Source organism: Lynx rufus, unplaced genomic scaffold (genome assembly GCF_022079265.1).
Source record: "Lynx rufus isolate CCGP_SWC_20201006 ecotype Redwood Valley unplaced genomic scaffold, mLynRuf1.p SCAF_2, whole genome shotgun sequence".
In the NCBI taxonomy this organism is placed as follows: domain Eukaryota; kingdom Metazoa; phylum Chordata; class Mammalia; order Carnivora; family Felidae; genus Lynx; species Lynx rufus.
Window position 1 is genome coordinate 198,763,735 of NW_025814834.1, and position 16,334 is coordinate 198,780,068.

Consider the following 16,334-nt stretch of genomic DNA (forward strand, 5'->3'; position numbering starts at 1 on the left):
TGGGGTCGCGAGAGAGCTTGGAGAACTGCAGGGGCTTTGGGGGTAGCCAGCTATAAGTGGAGCCTGGACCGCAGAGCCCTCCGCTGTGCCCCTGCACCCAGGCAGCCGAATGTGGATGAAGACAAACACACCGAATGCCCGGCCTCGCTCCGGGTTGCCCCCCACAAACCTCGGTGGGCAAGGCAATCGCGCCCCATGTCACTGGCCCATTCACTCTCGCCCTCTTGTGACTTCCCCATGTCTGCCCCTCTCCTCCAAACACCTGCCCCCTCCCTCTCAGCCTGGATCTTGGATCTTGTTTTTCACCGAGAAGACAGAACCAATCAGAAGAGAACCCCACTCTCTCCCGAGGACCCCGAGGGCGCCGCGGTGTGCCCTGCCTTCTGTTAGCTGGGATGAGCCGTCCGAGCTCCCACCCAGGGCACTGGAGGCTCACCGTCCCCTCCTCCTCCCCCTCCCCACCCCCCCCCCCAGGTCCCGCGTTGATAACCGTCTCCTCTCTTCTGCATCTTAGTTATTTTCCCCGCCAGCCAGCACAGCATCCTCCTGAGCCTACAAACAAGCTGTAATATCGCTCATCTTCAACCTCCTGACGGGACCTGCCCTTCTCCCGGCCACCCTCCCATAGTCCGCAGCCCGAGTCCGACACAAGTCCCTGGAAGCCGTGCCCTCGCCCACCCTCTCACCCGTCCTCTCTGGACCTCACCTCCGCCACCTTCCTATTCTCGCGCACCGAGAGCCTCTGGTAAAGACCACCGGTGGCCTCCCCGTCCCCCTCCCCCTCCCCACCGACAGGCGTTCCCTCTTTGAAATGTGCCTTGTGTCTTCTCTAGCTACGCTCGCTTCCTGGTTGACCTGGAAGCCAGTGCCCGGTGCCCCCCGCCACCCACCTGTGTATGCCCTGTCCTGAGGCCTGGCCCTGGCCCTGGAACCAGATACTTGTGTGTGACTCCATCTGGAGGCTGGACAGACCTCTCCAACTTGACTTGTCAAAGCTGAGCTCTCGATTTGAACCCCTCCTGACCTGCTGCTCCTCCCCAGGGTGTCTGTTCCCCTACCAGCAACTCTGGCCCAGAGCCCGGGAGTCGTCCTTGACTCCTCTCCTTGCCCCGGGTACCCCAGCTGGCCCCTCAGCAAATTCTCTTGCCAGGACCTTTCCACCCTGCCCTGGACTGGCCACGTCTCACTACCAAACGCCTGAGCACCCGTCATTTCCCCAAGCTGGCAAGAACCTCCCCCCCTTTCTCTCTGCACTCCCACCGGGCGCACCTGCTCAACCCCTCCAGGGCCTGCCCTCCAGCTCGGAACACAGTCAAAGCCCTGCCTTACCTTGAGGCCTGATCAATCAACCCTGGGCCCTCCTCTTCCTCCTCTCCCAGCACCTGCCCTCACTCACTCTGCCCACTCACATTCATCCCCTTGCCTTTTTTCTTTTTCCTTTTTTTAACAGTCTCCATCCCTGGCCTGGAACTTGAGGTTGCCATGCCTGGGACTCTTGTGACCCAGCAACCCCACGGGCCCTCGCTCGCGGCCCTTGGGTCTCCGCTCCCACACCACCCCTCAGGCCGGCCTCCCCCGCGTCCTCCCACCTAAAATAGCACCTCTTCCTTCATTCACCATCCTCTGGCTCTGCTTTATTTTTCCTCACAGCATTTATTGCCTCCACTGTAGTTTGTGATGTATTTATATGTCTGTGCATGCTGTCTCTTTTCCCAACGGGAAGGTTCGCTCCGTGAGCGTGGGGTCTTGTCCGTCTTTTCGTTGTGTGTTACCTGTGCCTGGAACAGCGCCAGGCACACGCTCGGCCCTCAGATTTCTGCTGAGTGGATGGATAGATGGGTGGATGGATAACCACAATCACAGCATCAGAGGGCAAAACGGAAAACACACCAACGTTCCTTGCATCTGAATCAAACTTTATGTTTTCCCTAAAGCCCACTCATGTCTCTGCCTCCAGACACCTCTGAGGGGGTTGGCGTGGATGTTTCCACCCCCAATTTTCAGGCACCAGGAGATGAATTGGGGACAGGCTGTCTGAAGGCCGTCTGAGCCCTCTGGCTTTCTAGGGCGGCGTCTGGGGCCCATCCCTTCCCATGTATCTGGGGGACAATTCTCTTTAGTCCAGGGATGCTGGGAGATCCCGCTGGTGTTGGCCGAGGGGGGCTGACTCCGGCGGACGGGGAGGACCATTGCAGAGGCTGGGGATCGGAGAACGTCTCATCAGCAGAAGCTTAAAAGGGACACACGAAACAGGAGGTGGGTGGCTTTGGCCTCTGGGCCTTCACTTGTTGAAGGAATGTGGCCAGTCGTCCTGACCTGTCCCCACCCTCACCTCTGCCAACCTCCTCCCCTGTAACACTCATTTCCTTTTTGAGCTCAGAACTCCCCCAAATACCGTTTTTTAAGGTTTTAGCGTGCCCAGAGGACACACAGTAGTGTCCACCCTATTTCGGACTTGGTTATATTCATACCTTGTCCATCCAACCTTGCAGCCTGGGGGTTTCTGAGGCTGAGGCCAGGCCCGAGGCACTCACTTGGCCCCTTAGCTGTGTGGCCAGATGCTATGTGGCTCCCTGAGGATGCCCAGACCATGGGGCTGGCCCGGGACCAGGGGCAGCCAGAGGCGGGGCCCTGGGCGTGAACGGACCTTGCTTGAGGATTTGCACTATATGACTTCTTCCTCTCAACGACCCTGGGTTGGGGGGGGGGATACTAATATTATCCTCTCTTCACAGATGGGGAAACCAAGGCACTGCCAGCACTGTTCCTCTGTGGCGGAGCCTGGCTTCCTCCCAGGCCCGTCTGAGCACTCCAAAGCCAGTGCTCTCACCACTAGACTGGGTGCCCGTAGCTCATGCAGACCTTTCTGGAACCACACAGGGCTCACTAACTGAATGAAAGGAAGGGGGAAAGATCTCAAGGTACCGCTCAGTGCAGGCTGCCTCCCAGCCTAGGACATAGCCTCCGGGGCCACTTGTTGTAAAGCCGCGAGGTTCCCAGCCCCCGTCCCCAGGACCAGGGTCTGGGGTGGGGTGGGGAGGGGTCAGAGGAGCCGGCCTAGACGTCAGGTCCACTTTGGGAGACAAACAATTTTGAACCTTGAAAGTTGCCTCGTCACTTCAGAAGCACCCAAACCTCTCGCCCACCCCTGTGGCGGCCCCCCACGCCCACCCCACGTGTCCCCGCGTGGACATACCACGGAGTCTGGAGCATCTCCACCACCACCTCCCAGCCTAAGGTGCCGTCCCCAGCAGGCTCCTGTGGGAAGATTGCACCAGTAAAGGAAGGTTCTAGAGCCCCCTCTGCACCTCAGGGGGTGAGCCTTAGGGTGGGCGGAGAGGGGACCCTGCGGCAGAGGCTGTGAGGGACCCGGAAGCTGCTAGGGGAGGAAACCAGGGAGCCGTCACAAACGGAGCAGAGTGGGGCCTTGACCACGCGACTGAGGGTCAGCTGGGGCCCTAGGGCTGCCCGATCTTGCCCTCAAAGGCGTGTGCACGTCAGAGCTGTTGGAGCCACCCAGGTGGGGAGAGGCTGTGACAGGGTCAAAGCCAAAGGCAGAGAGGCCAGTGTCAAAGAGCAGCGGCGGGGAGTAGGGTATTTCCTGGGCCCCAGAGCTTAGCCACAAGCTCCCCTCGCCAAGCTCAGACCCTGCGGAGATCCCCTCAGTGGCCTGTCCCTTCTTTCTCCTTCCAGACACCTGAGCTCGGGTTCCATGGCGTAGTAGGTGGAGGCAGGCGGGAAGCCATTGAAGGTGGAGCTCATAGAGGACGTGTAAGCGCCCATGGAGGGGAAGACAAGCCAGTCACCCACATCCAGCTCCGGCAGCTGCACCTCCTCTCGGAAGAGCTTGTCGAAGGCATCACACGTGGGACCGTACAGGGTGCAGGGGAAGAGGGGTGGGTCCGAGCAGAGCTCCTGCAGGGAGCAAAGGGCAGGGACTCAGAGAACCCCCTGGTTCCCCCAGCCCGCTCCCCGGGCTGGCAGGGCATGCGCCCAGGGCCCGAGCAGGAAGGCACCAGCAAGGACCCTACCGGCCACCCATAATGACCAACCCCGCCTTCATGGAGTTCGTATTCTAGCAACACATTCCAACTCTGCCAGTTCACAGATGCAGGCACGGATGGGACTTGGCTTTCCCCTACAAAATGAGAGGGTTTTTTTTTTTTTTTTTAAATTTTTTTTTTCAACGTTTATTTATTTTTGGGACAGAGAGAGACAGAGCATGAACGGGGGAGGCGCAGAGAGAGAGGGAGACACAGAATCGGAAGCAGGCTCCAGGCTCCGAGCCATCAGCCCAGAGCCCGACGTGGGGCTCGAACTCACGGACCGCGAGATCGTGACCTGGCTGAAGTCGGACGCTTAACCGACTGCGCCACCCAGGCGCCCCCAAAATGAGAGGGTTTTATTCAATAATCACTCGTGGGGATCACCTGGGGAGTTTTAACCAAGGACCGATGCCAGGGTCTCGACCCATCTGGAATTCTGATTTCAGTGGTCTAGGGCATCGCCCGGGCAGTGGGGTGTTTCAAAGCTCTCCAGGTGATCTAGTGTGGATCAGAGTGTGAGACTCTCCCCTTCCTAAGCCTCCTGCACCGGCCGCACTCAGGGATTCTGGAAACACAAGTGCGTGCACGCAGAGACGTACGTGGAAACACGCATCGCCAAACAGACACGCACGCGCACCGACGCAGACTCACGGACCTGCCCCCACCCACCCGCACAAGCGCAGATCAGCAGGCCCACACAAAGAAACGCACACATACGGAATCACACGTGCAGATACACGGAGGCACCCCGGTGTGTGCCCTTGTGCAAGCACGTGGAATGACCACCTGCAAACCACAGAGGGTCTGAGGTCCTTTACCTCCCCACCTGGCTGCAAGCACCCCTGCCTCTCAGGACTGGGGGCCGGACTTAGGGGCCTTAGAGTCCAGGAGTGCCAAAGCCACACCCTTACCTTCACCACAATGGGCGTGCTGGGGGCAGGCTCCCTGAGGAAGAGGCGGAAGATGCCGTAGTGGCCATCGTTGAGATAGTACAGCAGTTTCCGGCGGCCTCCTGGGAGTGGGGAGAGGGCAGGACGGCGATGTGCTTGGCCAGTCTCCCCGCTGACCCTCAACCCCTGAGCGCAGCGCCCTTGGGAGGGGCCCAGACCCGCTGCCCAGTGCTGGTAACACCTGTTCTCTGTCTCAGGAGTCTTCTGGAGCCCAAGCAAGGTGGGGGCCTGTCTTCCGGGCTCCCGCCGCCCCCTCTGCCCAGCCAGCTCACCCGCCTCCCCCATGCCGTCCCTCAACAACCACACCGGAGGCTCTCCCCCTGACTTCTGCTTGCTCCTCCTGCCCCACGCACCCTGGTCCTTCCCCCGTGGCCCTGCGAGCCATGCCCGGTCTCCTATTTCTAGGGAACCGTGACTAAAACCTTTCTTCCTCCGGGACAGTTATCTCCATGCCTGTGTGTCTTCTGTTACCTGATGAAAACAAACCTCAGATACATTTGAAAACAGTGTCTGACCCTGACAGTCACAGACTGGAGCCCGACTCTCACCTCCCTCCGCCTAAATACTCTGCCTCCGTTGATGTTGCTGAAGCAAACACGGGTAGTGGCTTTCTCGTAGCCCCATCACACTCCTGGTGCGTACTGAGCTGGGGTCACCCGGGCCCGCCAGATCTGTCAGACGTGACCCACTACCGAGCCAGTTTCTTCACAACCACTTAGTCTGTCCGCAGAGTATTGCTTCCTTGAATCTAAACTCGGGATTGTACACTGACCTCTGTTTTGTTTTTTTTTTAATTTGTAATTTATTCATTTATTTTGAGATAGCGGGTGGGGGAGGGCCAGAGAGAGAGAGAGAGAGAGAGAGAGAATCCCAAGCAGGCTCCGCCCTGTCAGCGCAAAGCCTGCTTGGGACTCTCTCTTCCCCTCTCTTTCTGCCCTCCCCCCACTTGCTCTCTCTCTCCCTCTCTCTCTCTCAGAAATAAATAAATAAACGAGAATTTGTCTTTACTCGGTATGTTTTTCGTTGCAGGAGTCTGCACCTGCTAGAAGGCACTTGCTCGAAGAATTTCAGAGGCACAGCAGCACAGTGGTGTCTGTGACCTCACGAGCTGTAGCCCGTGACTTTGCCTCCGTAAACACAATACGCATTCACTGACCGCTCAGGAAGGGTAGAGGCTTCGCCTTGGTTCTCTACCTCCCAGGCTATTTGAGAACAGCACGATAGTGATATTAACAGGTTCATTTCTACTCCCATTAGGCACCAGGGGTGCAGCCCAGACCCCCTGTCCGTCCTCTCCCCCCAGGGCCTGGGAACATCTGGACAGTGCCCTCCCCACCCAGTGCTGGCCCACACACCAGACTCCAGCACAGCCTTCTTGGCAATGATGTTGACGGCAGCCATGCAGACAGACGCCGCATAGAAGCGTCCAGGCTCCGCGATGATCTCAACACCACTCCCCTCGGGGAAGTCCTGGGCCAGGGCGGCATTGATCACTCTCGCCATCTACAGGGACAGAGAGACCCTAAGGTGACCAGTCCCTATGTGGGGGCTTTACCTGCATCATCCCCCTCCATTCCCATAACAGCACTGTGGAAAGTGTTATCGTCCCCCCTTGACCAGCAAGGAAACAGAGACGGAGGCCCAGAGAGGGGAAGGGACTTGTCCAAGGACACACAGCAAGTCTAGTGCTCTGAGATGTCTGAATTTGGAACCACGGCAATCAAGACAAACCCCAGCCACATGCATGCACATGACTCAGTTCCAAGAACTCGCCCTACACACAAACACACACACCCACTGTCCCCTGGACCCAGCCCAGGTTCCCTCTCGTCCTCCTCTCTGACCTCCTCAAACTGAGGCTCACAGCCTTCCCCTCCGGGGAAGCCCCCTCCGATGTCCAGGAGGCTCATGTCATGCCCGAACGCTCGGCCCGTCTCAAATACACGCCGGCAGTCAGCGATGGCCTGCCTGAAGCTGTGCGGTGTTCGGCAGTTCGAGCCCACGTGGAAGCTGGACACGTGTCAAGTGACACGTGGGGACCCACACATGGAAACACAAGGGTCAGTAAGAAGAGGGACGTTCAGAAACACCAACGGGGGTAAGATGTGGAGACCAGCACGCATATACACAGCAAGACACGTGTGACTACACCGGCCCACAGAAACGTGCAACCTGGGACATACACGTGCGTGTCCCCGGGGACACATGCGTTGCACGCGACAGGCCCGGAATCGGGGTGCTCGAGGTGGTGCGGCAGTCACTTCTCTCAGCTGCCACCTCCCAGCGCTCCCAGCCCCAGAAGGGGAGCTGCGGGGCTCCCCTTCTGTGAACAGAACCCCAAATCGCAGGGCGGGCTGGGGGACCAATCAGGGCCAGGTAGGGTGAGGCGAGTGAGGCCCTCTCCTCAGGTGCGAAATTTAAGGCAGTGCCTGAACACTAAGCCATCAAGTTAAGTGACATTGAATGCGATCTTTTTTTCAATTTCTCTTCAATTTTTTTTTTCCAACGTTTATTTTTATTTTTATTTTTAAGACAGAGAGAGACAGAGCATGAACGGGGGAGGGGCAGAGAGAGAGGGAGACACATAATCGGAAACAGGCTCCAGGCTCCGAGCCATCAGCCCAGAGTCTGACGCGGGGCTCGAACTCCCGGACTGCGAGATCGTGACCTGGCTGAAGTCGGACGCTTAACCGACTGCGCCACCCAGGTGCCCCTCTCTTCAATTTTTTTTTAACGGTCATTCATTTTTGAGAGAGAGACGGAGACAGAGCGTGAGCAGGGGAGGGGCAGAGAGAGAGGGAGACACAGAAATCGAAGCAGGCTCCAGGTTCTGAGCCGTCAGCACAGCGCCCCGCGCGGGGCTCGAACTCCGGACCTGTGAGATCCTGACCCGAGCCAAGGTTGGACACTTGACAGACTGATCAAAGCAAGATTGATGCAAAAACATGCACAACGGGGCGCCTGGGTGGCGCAGTCGGTTAAGCGTCCGACTTCAGCCAGGTCACGATCTCGCGGTCTGTGAGTTCGAGCCCCGCGTCAGGCTCTGGGCTGATGGCTCAGAGCCTGGAGCCTGTTTCCGATTCTGTGTCTCCCTCTCTCTCTGCCCCTCCCCCGTTCATGCTCTGTCTCTCTCTGTCCCAAAAATAAATAAACGTTGAAAAAAAAATTAAAAAAAAAAAACATGCACAACGAATGAAATATAGAAGTTTTAAGTTTAAATTTTGATACTTTCCTCATCGTGGATTTTTTGCATTAATTTTGATTAAAAAAAAAATATTGTATTGGGGCACCTGGGTGGCTCAGTCGGTTAAGCGGCCGACTTCGGCTCAGGTCATGAGCTCGTGGTCCGTGGGTTCGAGCCCCGCGTCGGGCTCTGTGCTGACAGCTCAGAGCCTGGAGCCTGTTTCAGATTCTGTGTCTCCCTCTCTCTGGCCCTCCCCGTTCATGCTCTGTCTCAAAAATGAATAAATGTTAAAAAAAAAAATAAAAAAAAATTGAATGAAAGTGTTATTCATGTAGAGTACTAAGCGTTTTGACGCCCCCTTAAATTTTGCACCCAAGGCAAGTGCCTTGGAGATTCAGAGTGTGCTTCCCGGGCAGGGAAAACCAGTGCTCTCACCTGGTTCCGACCACAGCCAAGCCCAGGTCCCTGGCAGACTTGAGCAGACGTTCACACGTGTCCAGGCTTGCCCCGAACTTGGCGCTCAGGGGAAAGATGCTCTCGCTGTCCTCGGTCAACAGCCGGAGGACCAGCCTGGGAGAGGGGTGTGAGAGATGCCAAGGGTTCTTACACACACGAGTCCCGAGGCCTGGATGGTTTATCATCCCGCCCCCGCCCCCCCAATGTCTCTCCACGTTCCCACCCGCCCCTGCCTAGTTCCTCTCGACTGTGCAGCCACGGAATGCCAAGGAACTAAAACACTCACCACTTACAGACTTTTGCTCAGGCAAGAAGAAGCAGGAAAGCAATAAAATGATAAATACACCTTCTGTAGGTCTCCATGCTACAGGATCAGAGACGTTAGATAACTTTCCCAAGACCACGCAGCACGTGCAAATGAAGCTGAGACGTGAGCCCAGGTCTCCCTGACTCTGATGTGAGTGCTTTTTTCATTAAGGTCCCCTGACCCTAGACCTCCTAATGCCAGGCTTTGCCCAGTGTCTACGCAGACATAAGCAGTGCTTTTTTTTTTTTTTTTTTTTTGTGGCACCAGTGTGCGCCAGGGAAGGCATTGGGCCCACTGAGTCAAATTCTTAGACTTTGCTGCTTGAGTCTCTCTCCCAAGTCACCCCATGGGACCACCTTCATCTGGTCGCGGAGGAGGCCCAACTCCCCTGGCAGGGGCCCCAGGCCAGCTGGTCCTTGCTCCGCCTGTCTCCGCCTGCTTGCACCACCCCGCTGGTCTCACCTGGCCCCGGGGTAGTGCTGGGCCACCTTGGTCAGCTCCTCCTCGCTGTCGAAGGTCAGGAGCCGCACCCCGTGGCGGGCGGCATACTGGATGTGGGAGACAGGCTTGCAGGGGTTGGCGTAGATGATGCGTGAGGGGGCCACGCCCAGGCCCAGCACTTGATCCAGCTCCACCTGGCAAGGGTGACAGAGCCAGGAGCTGGCTCGCTGCCCCTCCCCCCGCAAGAGGCTGCCCTTGACTGAACCCGTACTCTGCACCCGGCACCGCGCTGGGCACATATGTGCTATTTAGGCTCCTAGACGACTCCGAGCAAAGCGCAGTTGGTCCCAGTTTAAAGAGGAAGAACCTGGGGTTCAGGTGACATGGCTGTGCCCGTGAACCCAAAGCCTGTGGTCCCTCCACTCGCTGGTTGCCTGCCGGGTCGCATGGCCCAGTGGAAGGCCGACCACCCATGGTTCATTCATTTATTCCCTCAAAGACAGGTGTCAGCCAGCGTTCTAGGTGCCGCAGTCCCCAGCCCCAGCTCCCTAGCGGCTGGCCTTTCCCCCAGGAAGTGTCAGGCCTGTGACGGCAGCAGGGGACACAGGCTCACCTGGCTGGCGCAGTCGAAGCCGGTGCCCAGGGTGTCCAGAACACGCAGCACCCACACACTGCTGCTGCACTTTACCGCGTAGAAGGGCGAGACCCGTGGCAGGGCCTGGCAGAAGGCCCGGTGACGGCGGGCCAGCACACCCAGGTCGGCTACCATGAAGGGGTCTCGGTGGTCCTGGCAGGGCAGGGAAGGAGGGCAGGGAGGCTGGGTAGTGAGCACTCACTTCACTTTCATGACGACTCAACGTAGTAAGTACTATTGGCACCACCATTTTAGAGATGGGGAAACGGGCTCGGAAACACAAAGTCACTGGTTCAAGGTCATGCAGCAAGTACAAACAGGATTTGACCCCAGGTCTTTTTTTTTTTTAAGTTTATTTATTTATTTTGAGAGAGATAGAGAGAGAATGCGTGGGGGAGGAACAGAGAGAGAGGGAGAGAGAATCCCAATCAGGCTCTGCACTGTCGGCGTAGAGCCCGACACAGGGCTCGATCTCATGAACCAAGAGATCTTGACCTGAGCCGAAGCTAAGAGTTGGACGCTTCACCGACCGAACCACCCAGGCGACCCCTGACTCCAGATCTTCTAACGCTTTAAACAGGGAGACAAGGGGCTCCAGGGTGGCTCAGTGAAGTGTCCGACTTCGGCTCAGGTCATGATCTCACGGTCCGTGAGTTCGAGCCCCGCATCGGACTCTGTGCGGACGGCTCAGAGCCTGGAGCTTGCTTCCGATTCTGAGTCTCTGTCTCTCTGCCTGCCCCTCCCCTGCTCATGTTCTCTCTCTCTCTCTCTCTCTCTCTCTCCCAAAAATAAATAAACATTAAAAAAAAATTAAATGGGAGACATGAGGGCAATAGTCTTTGTAGATCAAAGTGAGGACGAAATGGCTCCAACCCTCAACTAGGCAGCCTGGTGCTGGATAAAATTCCACGTGGTGATGGGAGGTGCAAAAAGGGGACACAGAAAACTATTCCCTGACTGACCCCCAGCAGAGCTGAGGCTTGGAGTTAAGTCCTAGTAAACTGACCTATAAAACCACGAAATCAAAAGTCTTATTTCTTGTCCACCAAAGTAGGGACTGAGACTCCCCTTCTCTGCTCCTCACTCTCTTCCACCCCTCCCTCCCCCTCCCTCCCCTTCCCTCCCTGCCCCTCCCTCTCCCTCCTTCTCCCTCCTACTGAATCCGATAGCTCCTGGATCTTCTTCAGGGCCACCTGCCAGGCAGATTCCCCAGGCTCCAGTGCGATGAGCTCCTTTGGCCACACGCTTCCAGGGGGTCCTTGACTCTCCTTCGGCTTCCCAAGGGGGGTGCCGGTGCCTGACCCTTCAACAGATCCTTCCATCAGGCACAGTTCCGGAGTCCTGGAAAGGTTTTGCTCTAAGGACCTGGCCTCCTCCCTTCTCCCAGCTCCCTGCAAGTCCCAGAGGCCAGTGTTCCCAAGTCAGCCAGTCCTCGGCCCTCCTTTTTGCCACAAAGACCCCCATGGCGCCCTGGTAAATTTTCCCATCTGTAGCATGGGCCACTGGCCTGGGCTCTTCAGAGACAAAGGAAGCCCAAGCAAGATGCACACACCGTGTGTATAGAATAGAGGGCTGGCGTCCTCTCCCGGGCTCCTTCACACACATGTCCCCATTCACAGGTGAGAAAACAGAGGCACAGGAAGGATAAGCGAGGAGTTCAAGATCTTCAGATTATGAGACTCAGAGCTGGGGCCCAAGACATGATCTCATCCAACAACCCCATTGTACACACAGGGACAAGAGGCTCGGAGAAAGGAGGAGACTCACGCACGGTCACCAAGAGGTCGGTGGCCGAGCTAGGACTGGCACCTGAGTTCCCTAGAGCTGCCACTGGACCTGCTGTTGGCCACACATCCCTGAGACTGAAGTGAGGGCAGCCTGCAGCCAGAGTCCTGACTCAGCACTTAGGGCCACACCCACGGTCCCCACTCCACACCTGGACTTACCTGGTGTCCATCTCAACCTGCGTCCTCAGGCACAGCCCAGGGCACTGGGATCTATGGTGTCCTGAGCTTCCGGTAAATTCCTGAAGGAACATCAGACCTCAGCCCGGAGCTCAGGGGCTGTCCCTCCACACCTCAGCCTCCCTGCCCGCTCAGCCTAAGCCTCCCAAGCCCAGAGAATGAGCCCTCCTAGGTCACCCACATGGCAGACACATGGGGAGAAGTCAGATTCCTGTTAGATGTGACCATCAGCAAGGATCGGGGTTGAGAGACCCTGGAAACCCTGTCACCCACCGTCCCTCCTTCACGGATGGAGAATCCTGGGGCCCAAAGTCTCCAGATGACTCAGCAAACCTGAAGGTGAAGCAGGGACACAATCAGGACCTCAGGCTTCAGTTATGAGTCGGTTCCACTGCTTCAGAGCACGGGCTCGTCTCTCCTCAGGCCGTGTCTCTGCTCTCCGCCAGAGATTTAAATGCTTCACTGGAAGGTTCTCTGTCTACGTCACCCTCGCTTGGTGTCCAGGCACATCCCATCCCCACCCTCTCCCTACCCTCCCTGTGTGGTCTTCCCAGGTCTCGCCAGTCACCTGCTGACCCACCTGCTGACACCGCTTTGCAGCTGCCCCACCTCTGGGGTGTCAGCTGTGGCCTCCTACGGGCTTACGCCCACCTCAGTGCTGTGACCCAGAGCCTTCTCTTCCTGTTTCAAGAAGGAGGGCCAGCAGGGAGTCTGCTGCTGCTGCTTCTTGGCCAGGCCTGCCCCACATTCTTCTTGCTTGAGGCCTCCCCACCTTTCCCTCTCCCATCAAGAGTCAATGCCCCTACCCCCGTCCCATCTCCCTCAGGCTCCAGGGGCTTAAAAATCTAGGCAGGGTCACGGGGTCCCTGGGTGGCTCAGTCGGTTAAGCGTCCGACTTCCGCTCAGATCATGATCTTAGGGTTCGTGGGTTCGAGCCCCATGTCGGGCTCCGTGCTGACAGCTCAGAGCCTGGAGCCTGATTCGGATTCTGTGTCTCCCTCTCTCTCTGTCCTTCCCTTCCTCACGCTCTCTCTCTGTCTCTCAAAAATAAACGTTAAAAAAAATCTAGAAGGGGCAACAGGAAGAGCCTGGATTTGAGGAGGGCATGGGGCTAATCCTGTAATTTCTAGAGGCCTCAGGAATCCCACCTGTAAAATGGTGGGTGAGGGGAGAAAGAGCTAGACAAGGCCTTCTGCTGTGTTATTCCAAATAAGATGGCAAAGTCCTTGGTTTTGGAGAGACTCCCACCTACTCCTGCCCCAGACAGGTTCAGGTAGAACCTACTTCTAGCTTAGTTTCTTACATGCTAGTAGACTTTGGGCAGGTGGCTTCCCCCTGGGAACCGGTTCCATCATCGGCAAGATGGAGGTGATAACCATGTCTGCACCACAGGGTGGCCGTGAGGATTAAATGAGATGAAATGAGATGTCATCTGCAAAGAGCTGAGCAAAGAGCCAGCACATTCTAGGAAACCTGATGACAATCCCAGAACAGCCAACAAGACGAAGCCCTAAATAAGTATCAGGCATTATGGGAAATTTAGTCTTCCAGCAACTCATGAGGTGGCTTCTACCCAGAGCCAGCTACTTACCTGGGGGACACAGGACAGCATGAATCTGCGTCAGACAGGCAATCCCCAAGGGACTGCAACCGTAGCACGAAGACAAGCTCAGTACCTGGATTAAGAGTGGGCAAGAAGCTCCGTGAGTCACCTGCCAAATGTAGAGTGACACTGCCAGCCTGGGGCAGGGACAGCTGACACCTTGCCCTGCCCTTAGGGGCTGCAGGTCCACAAGCCTGACCCCAGCTTGTTGGCTCTAAGCAAATCCATATGAGTAGAGCTGAGCAGCCCAGATCGCCATGAAGCAGGGGAGCCCAGCGAGGAACACCCCTCCATGTCCCACGAGCCAGGGTAACTCACCTACCCCAGGTCGGCTCGCAAGGAAGAGCACACAGGTGAAGGCCAGACTCCTAATGACTGACCATCAGAACCCCGTCAGAATCAGAAAGAACCTGGGAAGAAGGAACCCTCAATCCCGAGGGGTGGCTTGAGGAGAAAGGCTCCGTGTCCCTTGAATTGAACAAGAATTTGGGAGTCACTTCAGCTTGGGAGGGATATCAGTTAGGGTCTAACCACAAAAACCAGAGAATATTTTCCACGGGTGATGAAGGGAGCTGAGGGCCAGACAGGAAAGAGTCAAGCAAGCTGGATCCTGGCAGGAAGTCGTTTCCATGCCTGGGCTGCTGGGGCAATGGGAGAGGGGTTGCTCTCCAAACCAGAGTATGAGGTCACTTATGTGGAAGCTGGAACCACAGAGACAGAGCCACTGACCATAGGAAGCTACCTGGGACAGAGGGGAGGAAGAATCATTTCCTGACTGTCCCCCTGGACTCCCAGTCTCCTGCTGGTGCCCCCAGTGACTGACCTCTGCTGGAAGCCAGCCCCCTGGGAGACAAAACAGAGAGGGGGAGGGACAAAAAGAGGATCTGGAGGCAAGGAGACCCAGGATGAGCACAGGTGGTCAGAGGCTTCTTAGGGGTAAAGACATTTAACTGAGCCCTCAAGGATAAGTAGGTGCCAACCAGGCTAAACACTAGGGAAGAACACTTCAGGCACAGGTGGCAACTAGTGCAAAGACTCAAAGGTGGGAACAAGCCCGGTCCCAGAGGGGTAGAAAAGAGTGTAGCCGATGGAAGAATGGAGACAGGAATTTCCCAGGCTTTGAAGCTGATACATGTCAAGTATTGGTCTTACAGATGTGAAAATGGAGGGGCAGAGTGTGGCATCCAGAGCCCAGAGAATCTCTCTAATAAGATGATTATATCTGACCCGGACTTGATCTAGACCAAACTAGGTGCTTGGAGATGGAAAGGAACACTACACATTCCTTCACGAGCCTCCTTTTCCATGTACACAATCCTGAAGGACGGTCCTTACCCAGTTCCTAGTCTCTCACCCTGAAGGTCCCTGACCTCTCTCCAGAGCTGCAATGGTTTGCTTTCCTTGGCACGAGTGCTCTCTTTGCCAGGGACACTCTTCTATCACCCTGGAAGGTGTTTGAATCATGCTTCCTACTGCTTATGGGAGTCATTCGGTCAGCGTCAGGTTCAAGATTCAAACAGCTCAGCTACTGAAGGACCAAAACGCCAAGAAACAATGAGAGGAGAGAAAGAAAGCCAGAGAAGAAAACCAAGTCTCACCAAACCTCAGTATGAGACTGGAAATCACACTTTGGTAGATCACTTAGAGTGAGGTTATGATCATGTAATCACTTCTTATGATTCAACCTGGCTTTAGGACAGGCTGGGTCTGCTGAACTGTGGACTTTTGCTTTGCCAAAGGAAGGCTGCAAGTTTGGGCAGAGCTGAACTGCTTAGGACAGGAGAGGTGGGGTGCTGTCACTAACAGGCCCATACTTATCCACAAAAATCCCCCCTGAATGAATGTTGAGAAATATTTGAGGAATATTTATTTAATGCTGGGACAACTGGACATCCGCATGTAAAAGAATGAAGTGGACCCCTACCTCACGCCATATATAAAAGTTAACTCAAAATGAACCAAACACCTAATGTAAGAGCTACAACTATAAAACTCTAACAAGATGGGAGTATATTCATGAGCTTGACTCAGGCAAGGTTTCTTAGATACAGCACCAAATGCATGGGGAGAGACTCAGCGAGTGCAGGATTTCTTTGAGTGACAAAAACATCCAGACCTTAGATTGTGGTTGATGGCTGCGCAACTCAGTGAAGATACTATGGGTGAAATGTGTGGCATGTGAATTATACCTCAAAATATGTTCTTTGAAAGAATAGTCGTTTAAAGAGACACCAAACTATTACTAGCCTACAGAGTGGGTCTACCTGCCTCCATCCAGCCCTGAGTAAAGCAGATAGACCTTGGAAACCTTCAAGTCTGTGTTTGAAGCTCCCGTTGAAAGCCAGGCTCTCGGGACCAAATGTTCGCTGCTGTGGAACTACACAAAAGCATGCGGAAAACAAGTATGAGAAGTGGAGTGGCTTCTTTTTTTTAATGTTTATTTTTTTTGAGAGAGAGAGACAGACAGAGTGTGAGCAGGAGAGGGGCAGAGAGAGAGAATCCAAAGCAGGCTCCAGGCTCCGAGCTATCAGAGCCCAATGCGGGGCTCAAACTCTCAAACCGTGAAATCATGACTTGAGCCGAAGTCAGATGCTTAACCAACTGAGCCACCCAGGCACCCCAGAGGTGCAGTAACTTCTAACGGTACTAGAGCACTTAGAGAAACAAGATGGCAAGCTCAGAGTCATAATTTGTTGGCCCAAGACATGGCCAGACAGTCAGAGCCTTCTATGACTGAGCTATAAAGAAT

At 55.7% G+C, this 16,334-nt stretch overlaps 1 protein-coding gene across 1 annotated transcript; it reads right to left on the minus strand.

Moving 5' to 3' along the window:
* Positions 1 to 3,309: 3,309 nt before the first annotated feature.
* On the minus strand, positions 3,310 to 11,340 carry LOC124514380 (antizyme inhibitor 2-like). Its single transcript, XM_047082373.1, has 9 exons — positions 11,176 to 11,340; positions 9,998 to 10,171; positions 9,406 to 9,578; positions 8,616 to 8,750; positions 6,841 to 7,006; positions 6,352 to 6,499; positions 4,958 to 5,058; positions 3,698 to 3,915; positions 3,310 to 3,379 (listed from the first exon to the last, which is right to left on the minus strand). The coding sequence occupies exons 1-9, from the start codon at positions 11,338 to 11,340 to the stop codon at positions 3,310 to 3,312; spliced, it is 1,350 nt and encodes a 449-aa protein (XP_046938329.1).
* Positions 11,341 to 16,334: the final 4,994 nt, after the last annotated feature.

What these genes read in the sequence shown, in the direction of transcription:
- LOC124514380 (XM_047082373.1), bottom strand. Translation starts at nt 11,340, where the DNA reads ATGGAAGGATCTGTTGAAGGGTCAGGCACCGGCACCCCCCTTGGGAAG. An exon ending in GTGAGCCTCAGTTTGAGGAG is followed by an intron (nt 6,500 to 6,840) that starts GTCAGAGAGGAG and finishes CTGTCCCTGTAG; the next exon opens with ATGGCGAGAGTGATCAATGC. An exon ending in GCACGCCCATTGTGGTGAAG is followed by an intron (nt 3,916 to 4,957) that starts GTAAGGGTGTGG and finishes TGCTCCCTGCAG; the next exon opens with GAGCTCTGCTCGGACCCACC.